This window comes from Passer montanus, unplaced genomic scaffold, assembly GCF_014805655.1.
Source record: "Passer montanus isolate IOZ18808 unplaced genomic scaffold, ASM1480565v1 scaffold224, whole genome shotgun sequence".
Lineage (NCBI taxonomy): Eukaryota > Metazoa > Chordata > Aves > Passeriformes > Passeridae > Passer > Passer montanus.
The window spans coordinates 50962-73287 of record NW_024366860.1 but is presented as its reverse complement, the minus strand read 5'-3'; the positions used below and the strand labels follow the sequence as shown (position 1 = coordinate 73287).

The following is a 22326-nucleotide window of genomic DNA, read 5'->3' as shown; positions in this document are numbered from 1 at the left end:
AGCACAGGGATCACTGTGAGGAACAAGGATCACTGTGGATAATTGGGATCACTCTGGAGCACAGGGATCCTCCAGAGCACAGGGATCACCCAGAGCACAGGGATCACTCAGAGACATCAGGCAGGATCCACTGTGTGGACAAACTGTGCAGCCAGCAGGGACAAACCCCGGGCCTGTCCTTTCTGTGCTGGACATTTCCCTGCCCGGACACACAAACAATCCCTTTGTGCAGGACACAAACAAGGGCAGGTTCCTGGCAGGACACAAAGGATGGATTCAGCGTGGGGATCAGCTGAGCTGTGGGCATGACGTGGCGTGTTTGCCACCAGCCCCAGCAGCCCCCGGCCGCCCTGGCCACTGCTCCAGCCCAGGGCCTGGCCCACCTCCGTTTTTCCTGGGAAAAAGGAAAAAAAACCAAAAAAAACCCCAAAACCTGGAGGTTTTCTCCAGCAAGGAAGAGGAAGATGAACCAGGGGGAAAATTCACCAGCAATGGGCCGGTGGGAGCTGTGCCAGCATTTCCTGGCACATCCTGGCACAGCTGGTGGCATCACCAGCCCCTGCTCTGGCCACCAGACCTCAGGCCAACACAGAGGGTCACGGGCCCCTCATGGGGGTCTTGAGCCCCTCATGGGGGTCTCAGTCCCCTCATGGAGGTCATGGGCCCCTCACAGGAGTTTCAGGCCCCTCAGAGGAGTCCCAGGCCCTTCACAGGGGTCATGGGCCTTCATGGGGGTCTTGAGCCCCTCATGAGGGTCCTGGGCCCTTCACAGGGGGTCTCAGGCCCCTCATGGAGGTCATGGGCCCCTCATGGAGGTCATGGGCCCCTCACAGGGGTCCCAGGCCCTTCATGGGGGTCCCGGGCCACATACAGGGGTCAGAGGCCCCTCACGGGGGTCTCAGGCCCCTCATGGAGGTCCTGGGCCCCTCACAGGGGGTCTCAGGCCAATACAGGGGGTCACGGTCCCCTCACGGGGATCTCAGACCCCTCATGGAGGTCTCAGGCCCCTCACGGGTGTCACTGGCCCCTCACGGAACCCGAGCCCCTCACGGGGGTCTCAGGTCCCTCACGGGGTTCTAAGGCCACATATAGAGGATCTCAGGCCGCATACTGAGGGTCTCAGGCCCCTCACGGGGGTCTCAGGCCGCATACTGAGGGTCTCAGGCCCCTCACGGGGGTCTCAGGCCGCATACTGAGGGTCTCAGGCCCCTCTCCGGGTGTCTCGGGCCCCTCCCGGGGGTCCCGGGCCCTCTCCGGGGTCCCGGGGCTCTCCCGGTGCCGCGCACCCCGTCGCGCCGCCAGGGGGCGCTCCGCTCCCCCCCGCTCCCGGGGGGGGCGTGGCCTGGCCTGGCCCCGCTCCGCCATTGGCCCCCGCCGGCACGGCCGCGTGCGCCCGCCAAAGCGTTCCGGGCGGGAACGGGGGTGGCGGCGCGTTCCGGGCGGCGGCGCGTTCCGCGGGGCCGGTGTCGCTGTCGGGTGCGGCGCCCGGAGGTGGTACCGGGCTGGGTGGCGGGGTGCGGGGTGCGGGTCCCTCCTCAGCCCCGGGGCCTGCGGGGCCGCGGCCGTGAGGGCTCCGGGCCGCCCCCGGTGCGGAGCCCGGTCCCGCCGCCGAGCTCCGGGGGCTCCCCGGGGAGCGGCGTTTTCCTGGTCCCGGCCACTCTGGGGCCAAGTAATTTTCCTCTTGGTGCTTGTTTTTCCGCCGGGATTTCCGCGCGGCTGCCCGCTCCAGGCTGGGCTCGGGTCCTTCGGCAGCGAGACTCAGAAAGAAGCCTGGAGTTTGCGAGTCCCCGTCTGTAGGAGAGGGAATTCCTGCTCTGGCTGATTCCCGGCTGCGTCGCCGTGTCCGAGGAGCAGCTCCCGGACCATCCCCAGCTCCAGGGAGCCTCACCCCCGGTAGGGGCACGGCGGATCCCGGTGCACCGGGAATGCTGCGGGGCTTTCCTGGCTGTGAGATGGGTGCTCGGGAGCGGGGATCTCCTGCTTCCTAAAAGCCGTGCTGTCCGCTGAAGTCATGGAGCTGGAAAGTCCAAAATTCCAGCTGGGATTCTTCGCTCTGAATCGCTGTCACTGCTGGGTTTTATCTTCCTGACCCGGCACACATCCATACTGAGGCTTTCTTTTTTTTTTTGGGAAAATGGGGTTTTTAAGCTACTTAAAGATGGTTTTGTGCTCAAGAAGCTTCTGGAGTGGTGTGGCCACCTGTGGATGCAGTGTGGAGGTGTCTGAAGGGACAGCTGGATCCAGGCATCCCCTGTGCTTGCTGCAGGTGGGAGAGCCTTGTCAGCCCCTGCTGTGGGCAGGAGCATCCAGATCCCACTGGGATGGAGCACAGCTGGGGAGGGGAAAAGGAGCTGTGAGCCCAAGCTGCTTAAGAAATCAGGACTCTGCTCTTCAGTGTTGATTGGTTCGGTTTTCTGTTGGGATTTATTCAGTTTTCTGCTGGTGTTTGTGGTGAGTCCGTGCCACTCAGCACTGGGAGATTCTCTGACCCTCAGCTGGCACTTCAGCTCTCCCAGCCCTGAGCTGCACCCTGAACTGATCCCTGAAAGGGCTGAGAGTGGATTGTCCTTGTGGGAGCAGCTCTGGGTTGAAACATTCTGGGGTGAAAAGGGGCAGGATTGGTGGTGGAGCTGCATTCTGGGGTGAAAAGAGGCAGAACTGGTGATGGAGCTGCATTCTGGGGTGAAAACAGGCAGGATTGGTGGTGGAGCTGCATTCTGGGGTGAAAACGGGCAGAATTGGTGATGGAGCTGCATTCTGGGGTGAAAATGGGCAGAATTGGTGGTGGAGCTGCATTCTGGGGTGAAAAGAGGCAGAATTGGTGATGGAGCTGCCCTGGCCTGGATTGCAGAGGGGGCTCCTGGAGCATCCCCTGGGACAGTGGCAAGGACAGCGTGTGCCAGGCCCAGCTCTCGCAGAGAACCAGCCTGGAAATAGTCCTGGCCTGGTTTAAGTCCTTAAATTCCAAAGGGAATTTCTTTGGTGCAGGCACTGAGTTTGTTGTCAGTGCTTCGTTAGAGAATCCTGTGATTTTGGGAGCAGCTGATAACCAGGAGGGATGATGATGATGATGATGATGATGATGATGATGATGATGGGACAGAGGCTGCTGTGGTTGTGTTGGAGGCTTACTGGGCTTTTATCTTGGAGATAAAAGTGGTAGGTTCTGGTGTGTTCTTCAGCCCAAGGTTCAGGATGAGCTGGCTGTCGGGAGGAGCCCAGCTCTGGAAAAAGCAGGATAAAGCTGTCCATTGAAGCTTTATAAAAATGGGATGATTTCCATAGCTTTTGATTCACTCCTGCTCCAGCTCCTGAGCACCAGCGTGGTTTTAGGAGCCCCTGTTCCCTGCTGGAGCAGCTTCCTTGTGCACTCACAGCACCCCTCCATGGGCTGAGGGGCTCCAGGGCTGTCCTGCTCCATCACTTTCATCAGAAATAAGTGGATTTTTCTTGATAAGCTGGGTTGATTCTCATCCTGGAAGAGGCAGGCAGGGTGTGTGTCCCACCCAGCACTTCAAGGGTGTCCTGCACCATCAGTTTGATCAGAAATAAGTGGATTTTTGTTGTTGAGATGGGTTGATTCCCATCCTGGAAGAGGCAGGAGCTGCATGGTGTGTGTCCCACCCAGCACTCCCAGGGTGTCCTGCACCATCAGTTTGATCAGGAATAAGTGGATTTTTGTTGATGATGATGATGATGAGCTGATTCCATCCTGGCAGGAGCTGCAGGGCCTGTGTCCCACCCCACCCAGCACTCCCAGGGTGTCCTGCTCCATCAGTTTGATCAGGAATAAGTGAATTTTTGTTTGTTGAGATGGGTTGATTCCCATCCTGGAAGAGGCAGGAGCTGCATGGTGTGTGTCCCACCCAGCACTCCCAGGGTGTCCTGCACCATCAGTTTGATCAGGAATAATTCTTTTTGTTGATGATGATGAGGAGGAGCTGATTCCCATCCTGGCAGAGGCAGGCATGGTGTGTGTCCCATCCAGCACTCCAAGGGTGTCCCGTTCCACCAGTTTTATCAGAAATAAGTGGATTTTTGTTGATGATGATGATGATGAGCTGATTCCATCCTGGCAGAGGCAGGAGCTGCAGGGCCTGTGTCCCACCCAGCACTCCCAGATGAGCTTAGTGACACAGCCCAGGTGTCAGGTCAGGACGGGTGCTGCTAATCCTGGCGGCGTTAGGTAACCTGCAGGGCCAGGACAGCCGTGTGGGGTGGGACTGGGACAGTCCCCACTCTTCTGGGGAGCAGGAGGAAGCCAGAAAGCTCCTTCAGGAGCATCAGGCCATGCTCACTCATGGAGCAGCTGATTTTTCTCATTGTTACTCTGATGGGGCTCAGGTTGGAGCTGCTCCCATGTCCCACCTGCAGTTTCCAGCGTGGCCTTTCCCCTCAGGACCCCCCTGCTTAGCCCTGAGTGCTGCCAAATTTCAGGGTTTTGGAGGATTTGGTGTTTAGGAGTTGGATATGTGCTGGTTTGCAGCAAAAACATCCATGTGGGTCTGGCAGGATTAAATTTCCCGTGGATTTGGGCACCTCCTGCCTCACCTGCAGCTCCCTGAGGGTCTGGCTTGGTGTTCCCTGTGGGGAAGGGATGTTGAGGAGGGGCTGGGTCAGGAGCAGAGCTCTGGGAGTGGAGTCCTGGCTCCCAGCTTGGTTCCTGCCCTCAGCAAAACATCACGTGGCAGATCCGGGGGAGAGACGTCAGAGTTTGCTGCTCCTAAAATATTTCTGGAAGTGTCTTTATAAACACAGTGGAGCCACACGTCGTGGCTGACCTTGGGTCAGGATTTGGCCCTAACAAAGAGAATTATTTCCTCTTTCTGCAGCGTGTTCAGCAGGATTGAAATCTAACAAAATGAGGGAATTAAAGCCCCATAAATTCCAGTCTGGAACTTTAAATGGATCCAGTTTTGCTGCTCCTCAGTTGGTTCTGGTGAACTGTTTAAATTCAGTGTTCCCAATGGCTGATTTCCCCCCAGGGTGGAGCTGAGAGACACTGAGCTCTTGGACTTTGTGAATTCCTCCCTCAGTTTCCTGACTTTTCTGGTGGTGTTGGGGCAGGGGTGCAGTCCTGCCTGCAGAAGGCTGGGATGCTCCACGTGCTCCTGGTGAGTCCCTTCCCAAACCTTGATGGAGGTGGAGTTGCCCTGGGAGAGGCTGTAGGCAGCAAGAGAGAGGAGGCTCCAGGAGGTTTTATGATTTCCCCTCATTTTGGATGGACATTTGGTGTGAAAGATCTGAATTCCCCTTAGGAAGGACTTGCAGGCTGCCAGGATGGCCCTAGCCCAGCTTTGCCCCGTTCCCAGGGGTGGAACTGGGCAGATTGCTCTGCCTGGAAGGCTGAAGGTTGGTGTCAGCGCTGGGTGGATCTGTTGGCACTTTGGAATGGAGCTTTCCCTGGGTTCCCATGGGTGTGTGACCCTGGAATGCTGTTTGCTCCTTCTGGTGCCATGGAGGTGTGACTCCAGCACAGCTGATCACTCCTGTCAGGAGCACTGCTGTGCTCAGGCGCTGGGGAAGTGTGGGAAATATTTGTTAAACATTTGCTGAAAAGCCCTGCTGATGTGTCCTGCAAAGAGCTGTTGGGACCACAACAGCTGGGCTTAGTCCTGAATTCATGTTTTCCACACTTTTCTGGTTGGAGTGTGCCAGGAACACTCACTTGGGATCACATCCAGCTCTGCTGCACCCCCGTCCACCCCTGGGGGCTTTGGGGTGTGCTCAGTGCCTGCTCCACTGCTGGGGGGTGGATTTGCAGTTGGGGCTCTCCTGGGGCTTGGATTTCCTCCCTGGGCTCACATTCCCCACCTGTTCTGCAAGGAGGGAAGAGGAGAGAGCATTTCCCTTGCAGGGAAATAACTCTGGGAATAACTCTGGAGTGGGGACATTTCTCTGTCCAATCCCTCGATAAATCTCCAATAATCCCACTCCTCCTCCCTGCACCCAGAGTTTCCCAGCTGTGTTTTCCCTGGCATTCTTGTGCACGAGGGAGTTTGGAATGAGGGAGTTTGGAATGCCGTGGATGAGGGGGTGGGATGTGCTGCTTGTTCCCTCCCCAAACCTCTGCTGTGCCTGCTGAGCTTTCATTTGCATTGGAATTCCACACCCACCTGAAGGAAGCTGCACCGTTATCACAGCCAGGCTCATCCTGGAGCTGCTCCTTGCTCCTGCCAGGGATTAGAGGATCCAAACCTGCGGCTCCTAATTAGGGATGTTCCCTAAATTGGTGGAGTAAGAGCAGGAATCGCTGCCAAATCCTGCTCCAGGAATGTGCTGGGCTTTGGCATCGAAGTGAAGGAATCCAGAGGTTTTTTTTCTGGGAGGAGGAATTTAACAACTCAGTTGTGGGAATGGTGTTTCTCCAGCAGAACCAAGAGATTCCAGGTTAAATCTGGATGCTTGTGGGGTGTTGTGCTGTTAGGGAATTTCACCCACCTTTAAGGATAATCTTAGAAAAAAACCAAACCATTTCTTTTTGCTTGTCTGTAGAGACTTTATTTTTCAGGCACCAGGAAAACAACCAGGTTTGTTCCTATTCCACACAATCCTGGAATTTGTTCTTATACCTAATACACCAGCACCTCCCTCTCCCAGCCTTCCCAGATTTTCCTCTTCCAGATTTTCAGCTCGGCATAAATTCTCTTCCTTTTCTTTCCTGTTCCTCGATGGCAGAATTTTTATCCCAGCCTTTAACTGCACAGCACCAAACTCCATGGAGCACTTTGCCCATCTGGACTCCCACAGATGAGGCTGCTCTTCCTTTCCCTCTCTGCCCCGAGGAATGCAGAAAATCAGGATTTGAAGGCATGGCAGGAGCACACACCTTCCTTCCACAGGCTCAGAACCCCACAAAATCCAGATTTGTGGAGTAGATCTGTGGTTTTGTTCCCCTCTGGGAGGGAGCTCTGGAGTCAAAGGAGCTCTGGAGAGGAAAGGAGTTCTATCTGGACATTGATTTTGTCTGCCAGAGCAACTGGGATTGTTTAGTTTGGTTTTTCTTTTTTAGTTTTTAAAATGTGTTTTCCTTAGAACACATCTCTTTCCTCTTCCAGATTTTCAGCTCGGCATAAATTCTCTTCCTTTTCTTTCCTGTTCCTCGATGGCAGAATTTTTATCCCAGCCTTTAACTGCACAGCACCAAACTCCATGGAGCACTTTGCCCATCTGGACTCCCACAGATGAGGCTGCTCTTCCTTTCCCTCTCTGCCCCGAGGAATGCAGAAAATCAGGATTTGAAGGCATGGCAGGAGCACACACCTTCCTTCCACAGGCTCAGAACCCCACAAAATCCAGATTTGTGGAGTAGATCTGTGGTTTTGTTCCCCTCTGGGAGGGAGCTCTGGAGTCAAAGGAGCTCTGGAGAGGAAAGGAGTTCTGTCTGGACATTGATTTTTTCTGCCAGAGCAATTGGGATTGTTTAATTTGGTTTTTTTCCTTCTTAAAATGTATTTTCCTTAGAAGACATATTCTAATTCTAGCATTTTGTCCTTCCTTCCCCTTCCCTGCCTCACAGCTGGGATGCTTGGAGTGGGATGAGGCAGGGATTCACTCCCTGTAAATGCACAAGAGAAACTTCCTGCTTTCTCATTGCTCCCAAAAATTCATTTATTATCTCACTTATTCCTAATTTGCAAAGAAAAACTCCATCACCTTAGAGATGAGAATTGAATTTAGCTCATGAATTTTCCAAGGAAATTCCCATTGTTGGGAATCGTTGCTCCCAAGCGTTGTTCTCGCAGCTCCCAGGGAATGACCCAGCAATCCCGGAGCACAGTTAATTTTTGGGGGATGGTTCCTTCCCCCCTCAGCCCGTTCCCAGCTGCCATCCAGGTGTGCTCTTGGTGTCATCCCCAGGCTGATGCCCAGGAGCCGAGCCGGTGCCGCTGACCCGTCTGGCCTTGGCTATGGACATCGTCCTGTCGGATTTTGTTCGCTCGACGGGGGCAGAGCCAGGGCTGGCCAGAGACCTCCTCGAAGGTATGGAAAACTGGGAATGATGGTGGAAATTCCCGTTGTGGATGGTGGGGAGACAGGGGGAGAAATGGTTGGAAAAGGGTGAGGGAGGTGGCTGGGATAGTTTCCGACATGGATGTGTAGGAAGTGCCTCAGTTCTGTGCTGGGTGAGTGGTGCTGCTCTGCCTGGAGTGGGGAAAATGGGAAAAATTCTGGGAAAATGGGGAAAATTCCTCAGCTTCCACATGTGGAATGGAATAAAATGGGGGAAATTCCTCACCTTCCACACCTGGAATGGGGGGAAACGGGGGAAATTCTGGGAAAATGTGAAAAAATGGGGGAAAATTCCTCACCTTCCACACCTGAAATGGGGAAAAATGGGGGAAATACCTCAGCTTTCACCACCCGGAAATGGGAAAAATCATGGGAAAAATGGGAAAAATTCTGGGAAAAATGTGAAAAAATGGGGGAAATTCCTCACCTTCCACACCTGAAATGGGGGAAATACCTCAGCTTTCACCACCCGGAAATAGGAAAAATCATGGGAAAAAGGGGAAAAATTCTGGGAAAAATGGGAAAAAATGGGGGAAATTCCTCACCTTCCACCCCTGTAAAGGGGGAAGAAGGGAACCATGGGGGCTCCACCTCTCCTCTCAGGCAAGAACTGGGACCTGAGCGCGGCGCTGAGCGACTTCGAGCAGCTGCGGCAGGTGCACGCCGGGAGCCTCCCGCCCCCCTTCAGCGGGGCCCGGCCCCCCGAGCGGGAGCTGGCCCGGCCTGGGAGGCCCCCCCTGCAGCGGCAGGACGACCTGGTGCCAGGTGAGTGCCCCTCAGCCAGGGGAGGTGTGCTGGGAGCTTGTGGGATGCCCCCCGTGCTGCTGCGGGGTTTGCCGCTCCTGCCTCATTTTGGTTTTCTTTCTTGCCCCCCAACAGAGAAGCGTTTGTCTCGAGGTATCTCCCATGCCAGCTCCACCATCGTGTCCCTGGCTCGTTCCCACGTCTCCAGCAATGGCAGCAGCAGTGAGCACCTGCTGGAGATGCCCATCTGCACCTTCCAGCTGCCCGACCTCACCGTGTACTCCGAGGATTTCCGCAGCTTCATCGAGCGGGATCTCATCGAGCAATCCATGCTGGTGGCACTGGAGCAGGCTGGTGAGTGCTGGGTCGTGGGCAGTGTCACCCACAGGAACACCCTGGGATGTCACATGGATGCATGGGACATTATTCCATCATTTTTATATCATTTATTTTTATCCCTTCAGCCATGGGAACTGAGTGGAAACAACCCAGGGCTGTTATCACTGTGCACTGCTGAGAGGGAAAACACCCCAAAACTAGCATTGTCTCACCCCTGGAGCACCCCAGTCCTGTGGAGAGGCAGAGAAAAGGGAATTCCTGTCTAATAAATCCCTAATTTATCCCTAATTTATCTAATTTATCCCTGCTGATAAATTCTGGAGGTTGATGCTGCTGCTCCAGTGCCTGCCGGGTGCCTGGGGAGGAAACCCCTGCTTTGGTTCCAGGTTCCTGGAGAGCTGCCAGGGGCTCTGTAAATGAGGGAATGAGGGGGACATCCATGCTGGCAGGGAAAAACCTCATCCCTGGCACCAGGGGCAGGATGCCTTGAGGGATCTCAGGAGGGTTTACCCCCCCCACACTGTTCCTGTGGTGCTGCACACACCAGAAACCACATTATCCTTGGGGATAACAGACACTCTGAGGGCCCAGCTTCTCCCTGTCCTGGAGCTGCTGTAAGAAATATTCTCATGTTTTGGGAATGAGCACCTGATCCCAGTGATCCTGTTACACGGGGATGCCGTGAGGTGACAGCAGAGCTGCTGGCTCTGGTGCAGATAAACCCCAGATCTCATCCCAGCAGGGCCAGGGCTTGGCTTCCTGTGTCCCAAACAAATCAAATGTGGGGCTGGGGGGTGCTGGGTGCTTCACCTGTGGGCTGGGGGCACTTCCAGGTGTGCTGAGATGCTGTTAATGGGAAGGAGTGTAGAAATTCAGAGTTTTAGAAAATGTCTTTTGGAGGCTTGAGTGTCTGTGGGTTGTTATAAATGGGTGTTTTGTCTGTAGTGCAGCTATGAAATATTCCAAGTGGGGTTTTGAGCATGGTGCTGTGATCTACAGGGATTCCCATTGTTAATTTAGCACACACCATCCTTAGGGGATTAAGGAAATAGATTTTATAGCCCAATAAATGTTCAGATCCTCTTCCCCGTGTCTTCAGAGGTGCTGTTACACCCTTGTGGCAAAGTGAACACTTTCAAAGTGGCTGAAAACTTCAATGAGGTCCTCTGGGAATGCTTTGAATGGCCTTGGAGTGGTATGGAAAGGTCTTGGTGGAGCTGAAATCCCTGCCCTCAGTGGAGCCTTGGTGTCCTTTGACACAAACCCTTGTGGATGAGGGATCAGTCCTTGCTCTGAGACTGGGTTTGCTTGTGTCACAGAGGGAGGAGCGCAGGTGCCTCACCTGAGTGTATTGGGGGATAAAAATCATGAAGAAATGAGAGATCCTGATCCCTTGGAGGGGATAAAAATCATGAAGAAATGAAAGATGCTGATCCCTTGGAGCACAAGGCCTGGGGAGCAATCCCTGGGCCACTCCCTGTGTCAGGAAGCCAGAGTGGATTCCCGGTAGCCCTGGGGAAACCATTTAAGGTTTGGATGAGGCAATCCTCCCTCCAGGCTGGGTGGAGCCATCGGTTCCTTCCCATTGCTGTGACCCGTTCAGGTGGCTCCTGCTGGAAGATACAATGGGATTTCCCCAAACACCCTGTGGGGTGTTCTGTGGGATAACAAGGCTCAGGGTGTTGGATGCAGAGGGAGCCTCTGGCTGCCAGTGGACTTTTCCCTGTGCAGAAAATCTGTTGCCCCCATGGCCGTTGTGGGAAGACCCCTCAGGCTCCTAAATCCAGTTGATTTCCCTGCACAGCTCTCAGGGCTGGCTCTTCAGAGAGAAATGTGTTGTTTTCAATACTTCTGGGCAGCCTCTTGGCCTTTCCCCAGCCTCGACAGGAGCAAAACACCGGCAGGAGAGGGTTGGGCGTGCGGTTCCTTTGGAGACAGCTTCTCTTGCATAACTGGAGTCAGTGCAAACACTGGGCACAGAAATGCCTCTGCAAGGTGTGTCCTCTCAGACCTGGCTGGGGCAGAGCTTGCACAACAGCAGCTACAAGAAAAGATCTCAAAATGTAGCCCAACCTCTTGTGGTTTCCCGTGATATTTTTAACACTGACTACATTGGGAAACACATTGCAATTAATTCCCATACAGGAATGAATTTATTTTGCTGAGAACTGTGTTAGAGAAGGCTGTCAAAACTTTGTTTAAAACCAGACCTGTCTTGAAAAATCTGGATGTAGAGACTGGATGTGTTCGGTGTGGTTCCTCCTCTGAGCAGTGGCTCCCAAGCGCCGACTGGACGTGCAGACTCTGGAAAAGAGCATCAAATCCTGCAGGAATGAGGGGAAATGGAGGAGAAGGTGCTGCCCCTAGCAGGATTACGTGTGGGACAGCTCCTGTGAGGCGCCCCTGGCCCTGGGCCACTTGGCCAGGCTCCCAACTCGGCCGTGCCAGGAGCTCTGTTGAGGGAACAGGCGGCTTCTCTGTGCAGAGCCATTGTCCCCAGGCTCAGTGCAGAACCCTTGAGCCCTGGCGGGTCCCTTTCCTGGTGCTGGGAGCAGCAATGACCTGCCTGTGTCACACTGAGCTGCATGGGTTTGTTTTCTGCTGTTTGGGGATGTTTTACCCCTGTTTTCTGCATGTAGTTCCTCTCCAGCTGCTCTCCCTGGGGTTGTACAAAGCATTTGCAGCAATCCCATGTCTGTGTGCTGGGATCCCCGGCAGGGATCGTGCTCCAGAGGAAGGAGAGGCTCTTTGGAAACCATGGGGAAGGGCTGGTTTCCTGCAGGAGCAATTTGAATACAACTTGGAAGCCTAAACAGCCTCATCCAGCCAAAAACCTGCCTGTTGCACAGGATCCAAAAACCCCTGGAAAATAGGGCAGCCAAGGAGGGATGTTGAGGGCAGGGCGAGACACAGACAGGGGTTCAAAGTCCTGATCCAGCTCAGCTTCACTCCCTTGGGAAGGGCTGAATCTCCAGCCACACTGGGCTCACTGGGCATTTCTTCCTACCTTCTATTTTTAGCTGCTCTTGACTTGAATCACCACAATGACCCAAAACTCCCAGTCTAAGGCGCTGTCAGTTTGCATTTGCAGCAGGAAAGCTGCTGGGATCAGCAGAAATCCTGGAGTATTCTGCCTAAAAACCAGTGAGCAGGGAAACGTGGCCATGAGAGACTTGAAACTGGAGGGATTTGGTTCCAAGAAGCAGCAAAAGGCTGATTTTCCCCGGAGAAGTTGTTTGTGCTGGGTACTCCTGGTGGCGTTTTCAGCCCGATGGGCTGTGAGGAGAGAAATAAGGGACGTGGGGGAAAAACAGATAGAGCTGGGTGGAAGTCCTGGCTCCTATTTGTGTGACCCCAAATTCAGCCCAGTCTTTTCCTGGCATCCTCAGGGTGTTTTGCAGCTCCAATCTCCTCTTTTTGTTGCTTTGTCATTGTCCTGACTTTTCCCCACCCAGTCCTGGGATGGGTCTGTACCTTCCCACCCATCCAGTTGCTCCTTCCACCCTGTCTAAACTACTTTTTTTTTTCTTGGCCGTGGTTTCAGAAGGGTTGAAAGCACAGCCTGCAGTGTCCCTAGGGTCCCCCCAGTCCCATGCCATGGTTTCACACTCTCCCAAATGTCCCCAGGGCGTCTCAACTGGTGGGTGACCGTGGATCCGAGCTGCCAGCGCCTGCTGCCCCTGGCCACCACTGGTGATGGGAATTGCCTGCTCCACGCTGCCTCCCTGGGTAAGGCTTGGCTTAATCCCCCAGGAAACAGCAACCAGTCCCTGGGCAAGAGCCCACCATGCCCCTTTGGGGGCAGGAGCCACCCGTTCTGGTGGGAAGGCAGGGTGTTGCTGCTCCTCCTGGCTGTGCAAGAGCAGTGGCAGTGCTCGGGCTCTGTGGGATGGCTTCAAGGCTGCCAGCAGCTTCTCAAATCCTTCTCCCCCTCTGTTGGGCTCTGAGGAGGGAAATGAAGCATGTGGGGGAAAAGCAAATAGAGGAGAACTGCTCTGAGTGGAAGTACTGGCTCCTGTTTGTGTGTAATTCTGATTTGTGCTACCCCTGGCAAGTTTCCCTGGACGCCTGAAGAAAATGTGGGGTAATGGAGCAGCCCCTTCCCTTCTCTGCCAGGAACCTCAGTGGGTCAGGGAGTCACACTAGCCCCTCCTGACCATCCTGTTCCTTCTCCCTGCAGGTATGTGGGGCTTCCACGACCGGGATCTCATGCTCAGGAAATCCCTGTACACCCTGATGGACAAGGGGGTGGAGCGGGAGGCGCTGAGGCGGCGCTGGCGCTGGCAGCAGACCCAGCAGAACAAGGAGGTGGGAGCCAGCTGGGTGCTGCTCTGGGCCCTCTCTGCCAAGGGGAAAAAACATCCCCTGGGTTTGGGAGGTGCTTCCTGGCGGGTGGGGAATTTTGGGCAGCTCAGTTTGGTTGTGGTAAGGGGTGTCCTGCAGTCAGAGCTGCAGCAATGAAAGCAAAATGAAAATGTTGGGGCTGATCTATGGGTCACCTCGAGGTAGGTCTTAGATCTTGGAGTCCTATATCACACCCAAGATAGCTCAGCTACCTTAGAAGGCATGAAATCAGCAGGATGGCTTTTGTGATGGTGTTGGAAACAGAAAAGTTTTAATATAAGGCAAAATAACAAAACTCTTTACAGAGAAAAACTGAGCCCAGTGCAAGAGGTTCTTGCTCCTGGTAAAACACCCCACAAAAGCTATTAGTTTCTTTGTTCTCCTCTTTTTTCTAGTGAATTGCTTAGGTGAGACTTTTTGGCTGCTGTCCAATTGGCCATCCTTAAGTTTGAGGTGAAGTCCCCCAAATCCTATGAGGTGTCTTTTTACCTAATCGAGGAGAGAAACTTCTGGGCTTTTTTCCTTCTTAAAGAGACAAAAGATAGTTTTGTCACTCCATCAACAGAGAGCACATTCCTACATTGGACAAGTGACAGGACAAGGGGAATGGATTTAAATTGAGAGGGGAAATTTGGATGAATATTGGGAAGCACTTTTGAGGACATGGTGCAGAATGTGTTGACTTTTTCTGCATAAACCCATAGAGAAAAGTTGTGCTGTGGGTACAAACCCGTGCTGGAGCAGCTGGGAGTGCTTTACTTGAATGATTCTTGATTCTCTTTGCCATTTTGCAGTCTGGCCTGGTTTACACAGAGGAGGAGTGGCAGAAGGAGTGGAATGAGCTGATCAAGCTGGCGTCCAGCGAGCCCCGCGTGCACTACGGCACCAACGGCGGCGGCTGCGGCGGGTACGGGGCAGGGAGCACAGCCAGGGAAGGAATCCCCTCAGGCACAGCCCTCGTGCTGCTCCAGGGCAGGGCAGCAGCTCTGGGCTGCTCTGCTTGGGGTTGCAGGGGAAGGACAAGGGATCCTGAGGAAGCACAAGGCACATCGAGTATCCCAGGAAAGGATTTTGGGGCTGCACGGGCTTGTCTGTGGGGCAGCACGTGGATTGAGCAGGGAATAAATCTTTCCTTCCTTCTGTTTCCTTCCTTCTGTTTCCTTCCTTCTGTTTCCTTCCTTCTGTTTCCTTCCTTCTGTTTCCTTGTTCTTCCTTTGCTCCCTTGTGTGTGTTTCTTTGTGTTTCCTTGTCTTTCTTTGTGTTTCTTTGTGTTTCCTTGTGCTTCCTTCTGATTCCTTCTGTTTGTTTCCTTGTGTTTCTTTGTGTTTCCTTGTTTCTTTGTGTTTCTTTGTGCTTCCTTGTGTTTGTTTCCTTGTGCTTCCTTGTGTTGCTCACTCTGAAATGACACAATAACCCAGAGCTGAGAGTTTTTGCCATCTCACTTCTATTCCAAGGACACTTCCGTGCCACAGCTCCTTAGATAAGGGACTCCCAGCAATGCCAGGCAGCAGCTGGGCATTCCTTGGTCACAAACCCTTGTGTTGGAGCAGGACATTTTGGGAATCCACACCTAAACCCTCAGATTAATGCTGAGATCAGCCTTAGCCCTGTCCACCCACCTCTTTGTGGCTGACTGTGAAACCTCCTGGTGTTCCAAAGCAAATGATTGAATATCCAAGGGATGACACTCAGCTTCTGCTTTGCCCCAGGGTGGAGGGCTCAGAGGAGCCGGTGTACGAGAGCCTGGAGGAGTTCCACGTCTTTGTCCTGGCCCACGTGCTGAAGAGACCCATTGTGGTGGTGGCAGACACGATGCTGAGGGACTCAGGGGGTGAAGGTGAGACCTGCTTCTCTTCCCAAAGCCTCTCTGAGCTGTCCACCTTTCCTTTCCACCCTTTCTGGGACCTTTTGCTGTCAAAACTGGAGTTGGGAATGGTGCAGAAGGGAAAATTGACCTGCTACAGGTGAGCCCATGGAGGGGCCAGGTCAGACTTGGCTCCCAATTTCTGCTGCTTTAAGAGCATCCAAGGGTTTTTTTCTTTTTTTTTTTTTACCTCTTTTGCCCCTACACACACATCTAGAGATGTGAAATTCCATTCCCTGGGTGGTGGATTTTCCACCATCAGCTTCAGTTTCCTGTCAGAGAAGGTTAATCAGTTTCCATCATTCTGTGGGCAAAGTTTTGTCTTGTGGGGGAGTGAAGAGGAAGGCTTTTTATAGAAAATACCAGTTCATTCTACATTTTAAATCCTCCTGATGTAAAATAAACATCTATTTTGGGTTGTGGTTTTGTTTAATGTCCCCTGAGATGACAGATAATTGCAGGTGAGCCCTCAGCTGAGGCCAATGGCTCATTCTGGAGCAGTTACAGCACAAACAACTCTGAACTCTTGAACCTGTGATCAGAACTAACCACTCTCAATTCTTCCCAGCATTTGCCCCAATTCCCTTTGGAGGGATCTATCTGCCCCTGGAAGTCCCAGCCAACAAATGCCACAGGTCTCCACTGGTCCTGGCTTATGACCAAGCTCATTTTTCTGCCCTCGTCTCCATGGAGCAGAAGGAAAACTCAAAAGATCAAGGTGAGTGATGAGATTCGGGTGAACAAAGTGAGGAGGAGGATTTGGGAGTGCTGAGGGGATAGAGATGGCCAGGACCCATCAATGTGCACTGTCAGCTCAGAAAACCAACAGTGTCCTGACCTTGGAGCCCTTCCAGTGCCTAGAGGGGCTCCAGGAGCTGGAGGGAGACTTGGGACAAGGGTGACAGGACAAGGGGAATGGCTTCCCACTGACATAGGGCAGAGTTAGATGGGATATTGTGGAGAAACTCTTCCTGTGAGGGTCATGATCTGACAATTCCATGAGCCCAGCACTGGGATTTGCCATCAGGCCATTCCCATCAGGGGTGACACTGCTCCTGGTGGGTGCTCAGCGTTGGCTCCAAGCGTGCAATATTTGTCCTTCTGAGCTGTAAATGTGACATTTGTGTCCTGGGGCAGCTGTGATCCCCCTGACAGACTCTGAGCACAAGCTGCTGCCCGTGCACTTCGCCGTGGACCCCGGGAAGGAGTGGCAGTGGGGAAAGGACGACAGTGACAACGTCAAGCTGGCCAGGTTGGTGATGTGCAGGGAGGCTCCCCTGAGGGTCTGGGTGACCTGCAGAGCAGAGAGGTCACACATGAAGGGGTCAGTCCTGACCCCAGCTGGGTTTTCTTGTGCTGGGTGAAAGTTGTGCCCAGGGAATGGCACTTTCATGGGCATGGAGCAGCTTTTCCTTCATTTTCCTTCATTTTGATAGGATTTGGGTGGGGCTGTGACATCTCACGAGCTTCATTCCCACACCTCAGTGATGTTGCTCCAGATCCTGGAGCTCTGGGCTGGGTATAGCTCAAGACACCAGCAGCAGTGGAGGATCTCCTGTGGTAGTAGCACAAAAAAACCTGTATTTTCCATTTGCCACCAAATCCTTGTGTTGTGGGTCCCTGGAGCAGGGAGGGTGGTGGCCACCAGACCATGCCTGGTCTGGGTGAGGCTTTGGGCAGCTCTCACCATGGTTTGGTCCCAGCAGTTCCTGTGGCTGAGGCAGAAATGTTTTGATTCCAACACTGAGGAATCTGATTTCTCCCTTTGTGTTTTCATTGAAAGGAAATAATTATCCCTTTTGTTCCCTTGGAGCTGCTGTAGGAAAACACCCATTTAAATACATAACACAGGGAATAATGGAAATATGGGGGGGAGATATTTCCAGGTGGGAAACGGCTCTGACTTGTGGCTTTTCCCCTCCAATGCCAGCGTGACACTGTCACTGGAAGCCAAACTGCACCTGCTGCACAGCTACATGAATGTCAGATGGATCACGTTGCCTTGTGACATGCAGGTAAAGGGACCAGGGGGATCTTCTTTACCTATGAATTATTCAGCCCTCCTCTCTACAGGGAAGCTGTTGTAGGGCTTTACTTGGGGGCTCTGCCTCATGAGGGGTTCTGTGCCCACAGGAATTGTGGCTGATTCTGCTCAGAGAGCAGGGGAGTGGGCAGTTCTGCATGTGGGCAGTTTTGCATGTGGGCACCTTTTCTCTAGAGCTTTCCACGTCCATTTTCAGTCTTCACATGACCCAGAAGCCCCTCAGGGACACCCCAGGCTCCAAACAAATGGGAGCTGTTGGTTTATGGCCACCTCGAGACTGGGACAGGTCTCACCCCCCTCTCCCCTGGCTTTGCATCTGAAACCTTGAGCAAGTGGAGGTGTCAGAGAATCACAGAATAGAATCATAAGATCCTGGCCTGTCTCAGGTTGAAAGGGTGCCACGGGGATATTTAGGGACGTGCAGGATGCACTGGGGACACGCTTCACCATCCGTGTTCAAGCAACACCTCCTTAGCTTCACCTTCCACCTGAAAATCTTTACCTGAGCAGTGTCTAGACTCTGATATTTGTCCCTCCTTGCTCCCCAGGCGCCTCTGGCTCAGCCAGAATCCCCCACGGCCTCCGCGGGCGACGACGCTCGCTCGGCTCCGGAGTCGGGCGAGTCGGACAAGGAGTCAGTGTGCAGCAGCTCTGCCAGCAATGGGGGCACCAGGGCAGGCAAGGACAGGGAGAAACCAAAGAAGGAGAGGGAAAAGGAGAAGGAGAAGGATAAAAAACGGGCAGACTCGGTAGCCAACAAGCTGGGGAGCTTCGGGAAGACTCTGGGCAGCAAACTAAAAAAGAACATGGGGGGCCTGATGCACAGCAAAGCCGTGAAGGGCGGCGTGAGCAACGGCCAGGGAGACACCCTGGAGAAGAAGAAGAAAGGGTCCCTGAAGGCACGGAAAGACAGCAAAGAGGAGTGCTCCCCGGGAGATTTGGCTCCTGCAGAGAAGACCTGTGCAGGCAAAGCAGCCCTGGAGAAGGCCTCGGATCCCCACAAGTACAGCAGCGACGTGCGGCTCAGCCTGAGCATCCTGCGCGCCGCCATGCAGGGCGAGCGCAAGTTCATCTTCGCCAGCCACCTCAAGACCAGCAGCCGGCACCAGTTCCAGGAGGAGATGATCCAGAGGTACCTCCTGGATGCTGAGGAGCGTTTCCTGGCAGAGCAGAGGCAGAAGGAGGCGGAGAAGAAGGCGCTGGGCAGCGCTGCCCCGGCCAAGAGGCCGGAAGGGGAGGTGGGTGCCCAGCGCAGCGAGGAGGCCATGCCAAGCCCCGTGTTCTGCCAGCCACCCCCCACCTACCCCCCCCAGCCCCTGGAGCCGGCCGTGGCTGCTAAAATAGCTGCATTTCCAGCTGGCTATTCTGGCGTTTTCACCTTCCCCAGGCCCTCCATGGGCAGTGCTGAGGGGCTGCACCCACCCGCGTGCCCCGAGGGCCGGCGGCAGCTGGCGGGGGGGCCCTGTGGGAGCCTCCCCCCCTATGCCACCCTGCCCCGGCACCACCAGGGCCGGCTGGGCCCCTGCCCCCCCGGCCCTGCCCACCTGGGGCGGTTCTCCCCCACGGACATGGAGATCCAGCCTCCCTTCCCTTCGGAGTGCGAGGGCTCCGGCTGCCTCCCCCCGCACAGCAACGGCTGCAGGGAGCTCCTCGAGCAGGACAAGGGAGGAACAGTGGATAAAATGAGAAGCCAAGCCCTGTACAACATCCAGCAGACCAAGTGCAAACAGCCCAACTGCAGCTTTTACGGACACCCGGAGACTGGGAATTTCTGTTCCTGCTGTTACAAGGAGGAGCTGCGGCGCAGGGAGCGCGAGGCGCTGGTGCACAGGTTCTGAGGCTCCCCCTGGGCACCCCCGGACCCCTGGCACGTGGGGAATGCAATAACACAGATCCAGTTTGGTTTGAAACCCCCCACGCTCCTCTCCCACTCTGCAGGAGGTGGGAGCAGGCGTTGGGCTGGGGGTGGCGTGGGGCTGGTGGGATTGATGGGGTGCAGGAGGGAGAGAGGGGGGAAACCAGCCCCTGCTTTCCTGGAGCCCCTGCAGGGGAGGAGAAGGATTCCCAGGGGTGCCTGGGGACAGTGGGGGCTGCTCGAGTCGGAGCACAGGGTGAGGGGGGAGAATTCCTCAAAAACTCAATAAACCAGACCAAAGCTTTGGGAGTGGGCAGGGGGAGCAGCTCCCACCAGGTCCTTCCCGCTTCCTGACCACCTGGGACGGAGCAAAAATGCCCCATTTTGAGAGTCACAAACCTTTTAATGGAGTTTTTTAACACTGGTTTTATTCTGTATTTTCTTCTTGCTGGTACTGAGCGACACCGTGTTGGAGTTGGACATTGATGAGGTGAGGTGGGTTGGATTCCCCCCACCCAGTCCTGGATGTCCCCGAGCACCAGGACAGGCTCAGGGCTCTGTCCCCTCCTCTCCTCCCCATGAGCTGAACTCTGGTTGTAAAATGTTGTTTTTAAACTCTTTTTTCTGAGGCAGGGGGAGCCAGGGGGACTCCCAGAGCTCAAGGGATTGGAGGTTTCTCTTCCTGTGCAGAACCCCCAGCCCACAGGAGAGCTGAGGCGAGATCCTGGGTCAGCATCTCCTGCCAGGAATTCCCGGTGGCCTGGGGCAAATCCCCCAGGAATATCCACTGGAAAGGGGTCCCAGAGCACCCCCAGTGCCGGGGTGGAGCTGGGGGGTCACAGCCCCACGTAACTCCTACTTGAGCACAGCTACTCTGTACTACCTCTGATCCTGATTAACTCGGCTCCGTTGTGCTGAGCCACCAACTGACCTTTTAGGCTGCAGAATTAATCCATATTTTTGATAACAGGGCTAAAAAAGCAGAACATTAAGGTAAAATCCTCCCGTGACTAATGTTCCTGACCCCATCCCAGCCCCCTGGCTCCCAGGGTGGGATTCACTTTAGCACTGCGATGTTTGCACAGAATTCCTTGGGGTTTTTTTTGTTTTTGTTTTTGGTGGTTTTTTTGGTTTTTTTTTTTTTTTGGTAACTGCAGCTCCCAAACCTGGCCTGATCCTGCACAAGGTGAGGTGCAGCATTTCCTATCACACGGAAATAAAACAGGAGTTCTGTCCTTCAGCCAGAGCTTTACAACATTCCCTCGTTTCTATTTTTGGGTTGATTTTCCAGAAGGCATCAAACTATGCAACAACCCCTTCCTGCCCATGGCAGTTTCCAGGAGAAGGGATGAGGCAGAGGAGCTGGAAGTGAGCTTGGGGGATCACCCAACGCCTTAGACTTGGCTCTAAAAATGTTAACTTAGCCCTAAAACCCCTGAGTTAAGGCCTTTCCCACACGTAAATACCCCCAAATTAGGCCTTTCCTGGTGGGATCCAAATGCTTTGAGCCCAGCCAGCAATGCTCCTTGTCTGCAGATTTTCAAATCCACATTTCACATGCCCCAGGGATGGTTTGACTCCGCTGTAAGTTGTTTTCACTGATTTTATAAAATCCCTGAAGCTGTGGGAAGGGGAGGGTGTGACACCCACTCCAGCTGGCTCCTCTTACCTGGGAACAAATTCCACTTTTCTCCCTCAAACTGCAGGAATTCCACTGGACTTCAACCCCAGGCAGGGACGTGCAGTGCTGGTTAAGCAGCACAAGCTCTGCCCCCGCTTGGTTCACCCCAAATTTTAATCTGAGATGGTTCAAACCCAACCCAAACCCTTCCCTATTTATGGACGCTTGGTTTTAAATTCCACTTTCTGATTGTTTATTTTTCCCAAAATCAGAGCAGCAGCTTTATTTTGGCGTTGGGAATATCCTCTGGAGCAGGGATGCCCCAGGGCACGGGAGGGCAGGGGGAGGTGATGCTTCAGCACTCGAATTTGGGGGAATTTCTCTCCTCTTTTGTTAACTCCATCCCGCTGGAGGCTGCACTTGGTGGGGATGGGAAGCCCCCAGACCTGCTCGTTGGTGTTGTGGGAGGAGAGAGAGAGGGAAAAAGCAGAAGACCTGTGGGAAAAGCACCAGTGCTGGAGGGAAAACTCCAGAACTGGAGGAGAAGCACCAAACCTGCCCCCAGGAGGGATTTTTCCACGGGGAGACTGTGGTGTGACCCCAGGGTCAAACTAAGTGCACTTACTGGTGTGGTTGGAATTCAAATTGCTGCCATCGGATCCTGGTGGAGGAGAAGTTTGTCTTTCAGCGCGTGTAAAACTCGTTAATGAGGTTTGATTTGATTTTATTAAATGAGATTCGCCTTCGCCATTCCCCAGCCCCTCGGCGGAGGAGCTGGGGCAGCTTTGGGTCTCACTAACGCGACACCGAGCGACCTGAATTAATTCTGCAGTGGTTTATTCACAAAAAAACTCCTTTTTTAAAATTAATTCCAGATTAATTGGTGATATTTGGCCTCCTGGTGAACGGGGCCGGAGTGTTGCACTTGGGCTGTACCTGTGGCCTCGTTGTGGCACCACAGACTCATTGACAATAAAAACCTTCAGCTGATGCACCTGAGGCTCCTTCCTCCCCAGTTCCCTCCTGGGGCTGCTCCTCATCCCCTTCTCCATCCAATTATTGGGATTTTGGGGTTGCCATTTATTCTTTCTTTTTGGGGTTATAATTTATATTATTTATTGTGTGATTCCACTTTGGTACTAATTCTTTGCTTTCATTTAAATCATTCAAAGACCCTTCCCTCCCTGTTTCTGTCTGTCCTTGCTGATCTTTTCCCCAGCTGCATCCCAAGGCTCCCTTTGGTACCAAAGGACAAAATTAGGGATAAACCCCAGCACGAGCCATGTGAATGCTGAAGCTTTAAATGAAAGAGGAGAAAGAGCTTTGGGGGTGGTTGGAGATGGATTGTGGAAGGTGGAACCTGGGAGCAGTTTCCCATGGGATTTCTGGCATTGGGATTTTCTCTCCCAGCTCCCTGTTTTTCCTATTTCCTGGCATTGTGGGGGGACACACCATGCCCAGCTCCATCTCTGTGCTGGATGATTTTCCTCCAGGATCTTTCC

The 22326-nt window shown here is 53.8% G+C and overlaps 1 protein-coding gene across 1 annotated transcript; it reads left to right on the top strand.

Annotated features, from left to right (window-relative positions):
* Positions 1 to 1477: 1477 nt before the first annotated feature.
* OTUD7B (OTU deubiquitinase 7B) lies at positions 1478 to 21818 on the top strand. The gene is made up of 12 exons (XM_039710130.1): positions 1478 to 1893; positions 7861 to 7983; positions 8617 to 8778; positions 8893 to 9111; positions 12724 to 12825; positions 13277 to 13404; positions 14235 to 14347; positions 15150 to 15277; positions 15873 to 16022; positions 16442 to 16556; positions 17235 to 17319; positions 17897 to 21818. Exons 2-12 carry the CDS (start codon positions 7911 to 7913, stop codon positions 19184 to 19186), a joined length of 2565 nt encoding a protein of 854 aa, XP_039566064.1. The 5' UTR covers positions 1478 to 1893; positions 7861 to 7910; the 3' UTR covers positions 19187 to 21818.
* Positions 21819 to 22326: the final 508 nt, after the last annotated feature.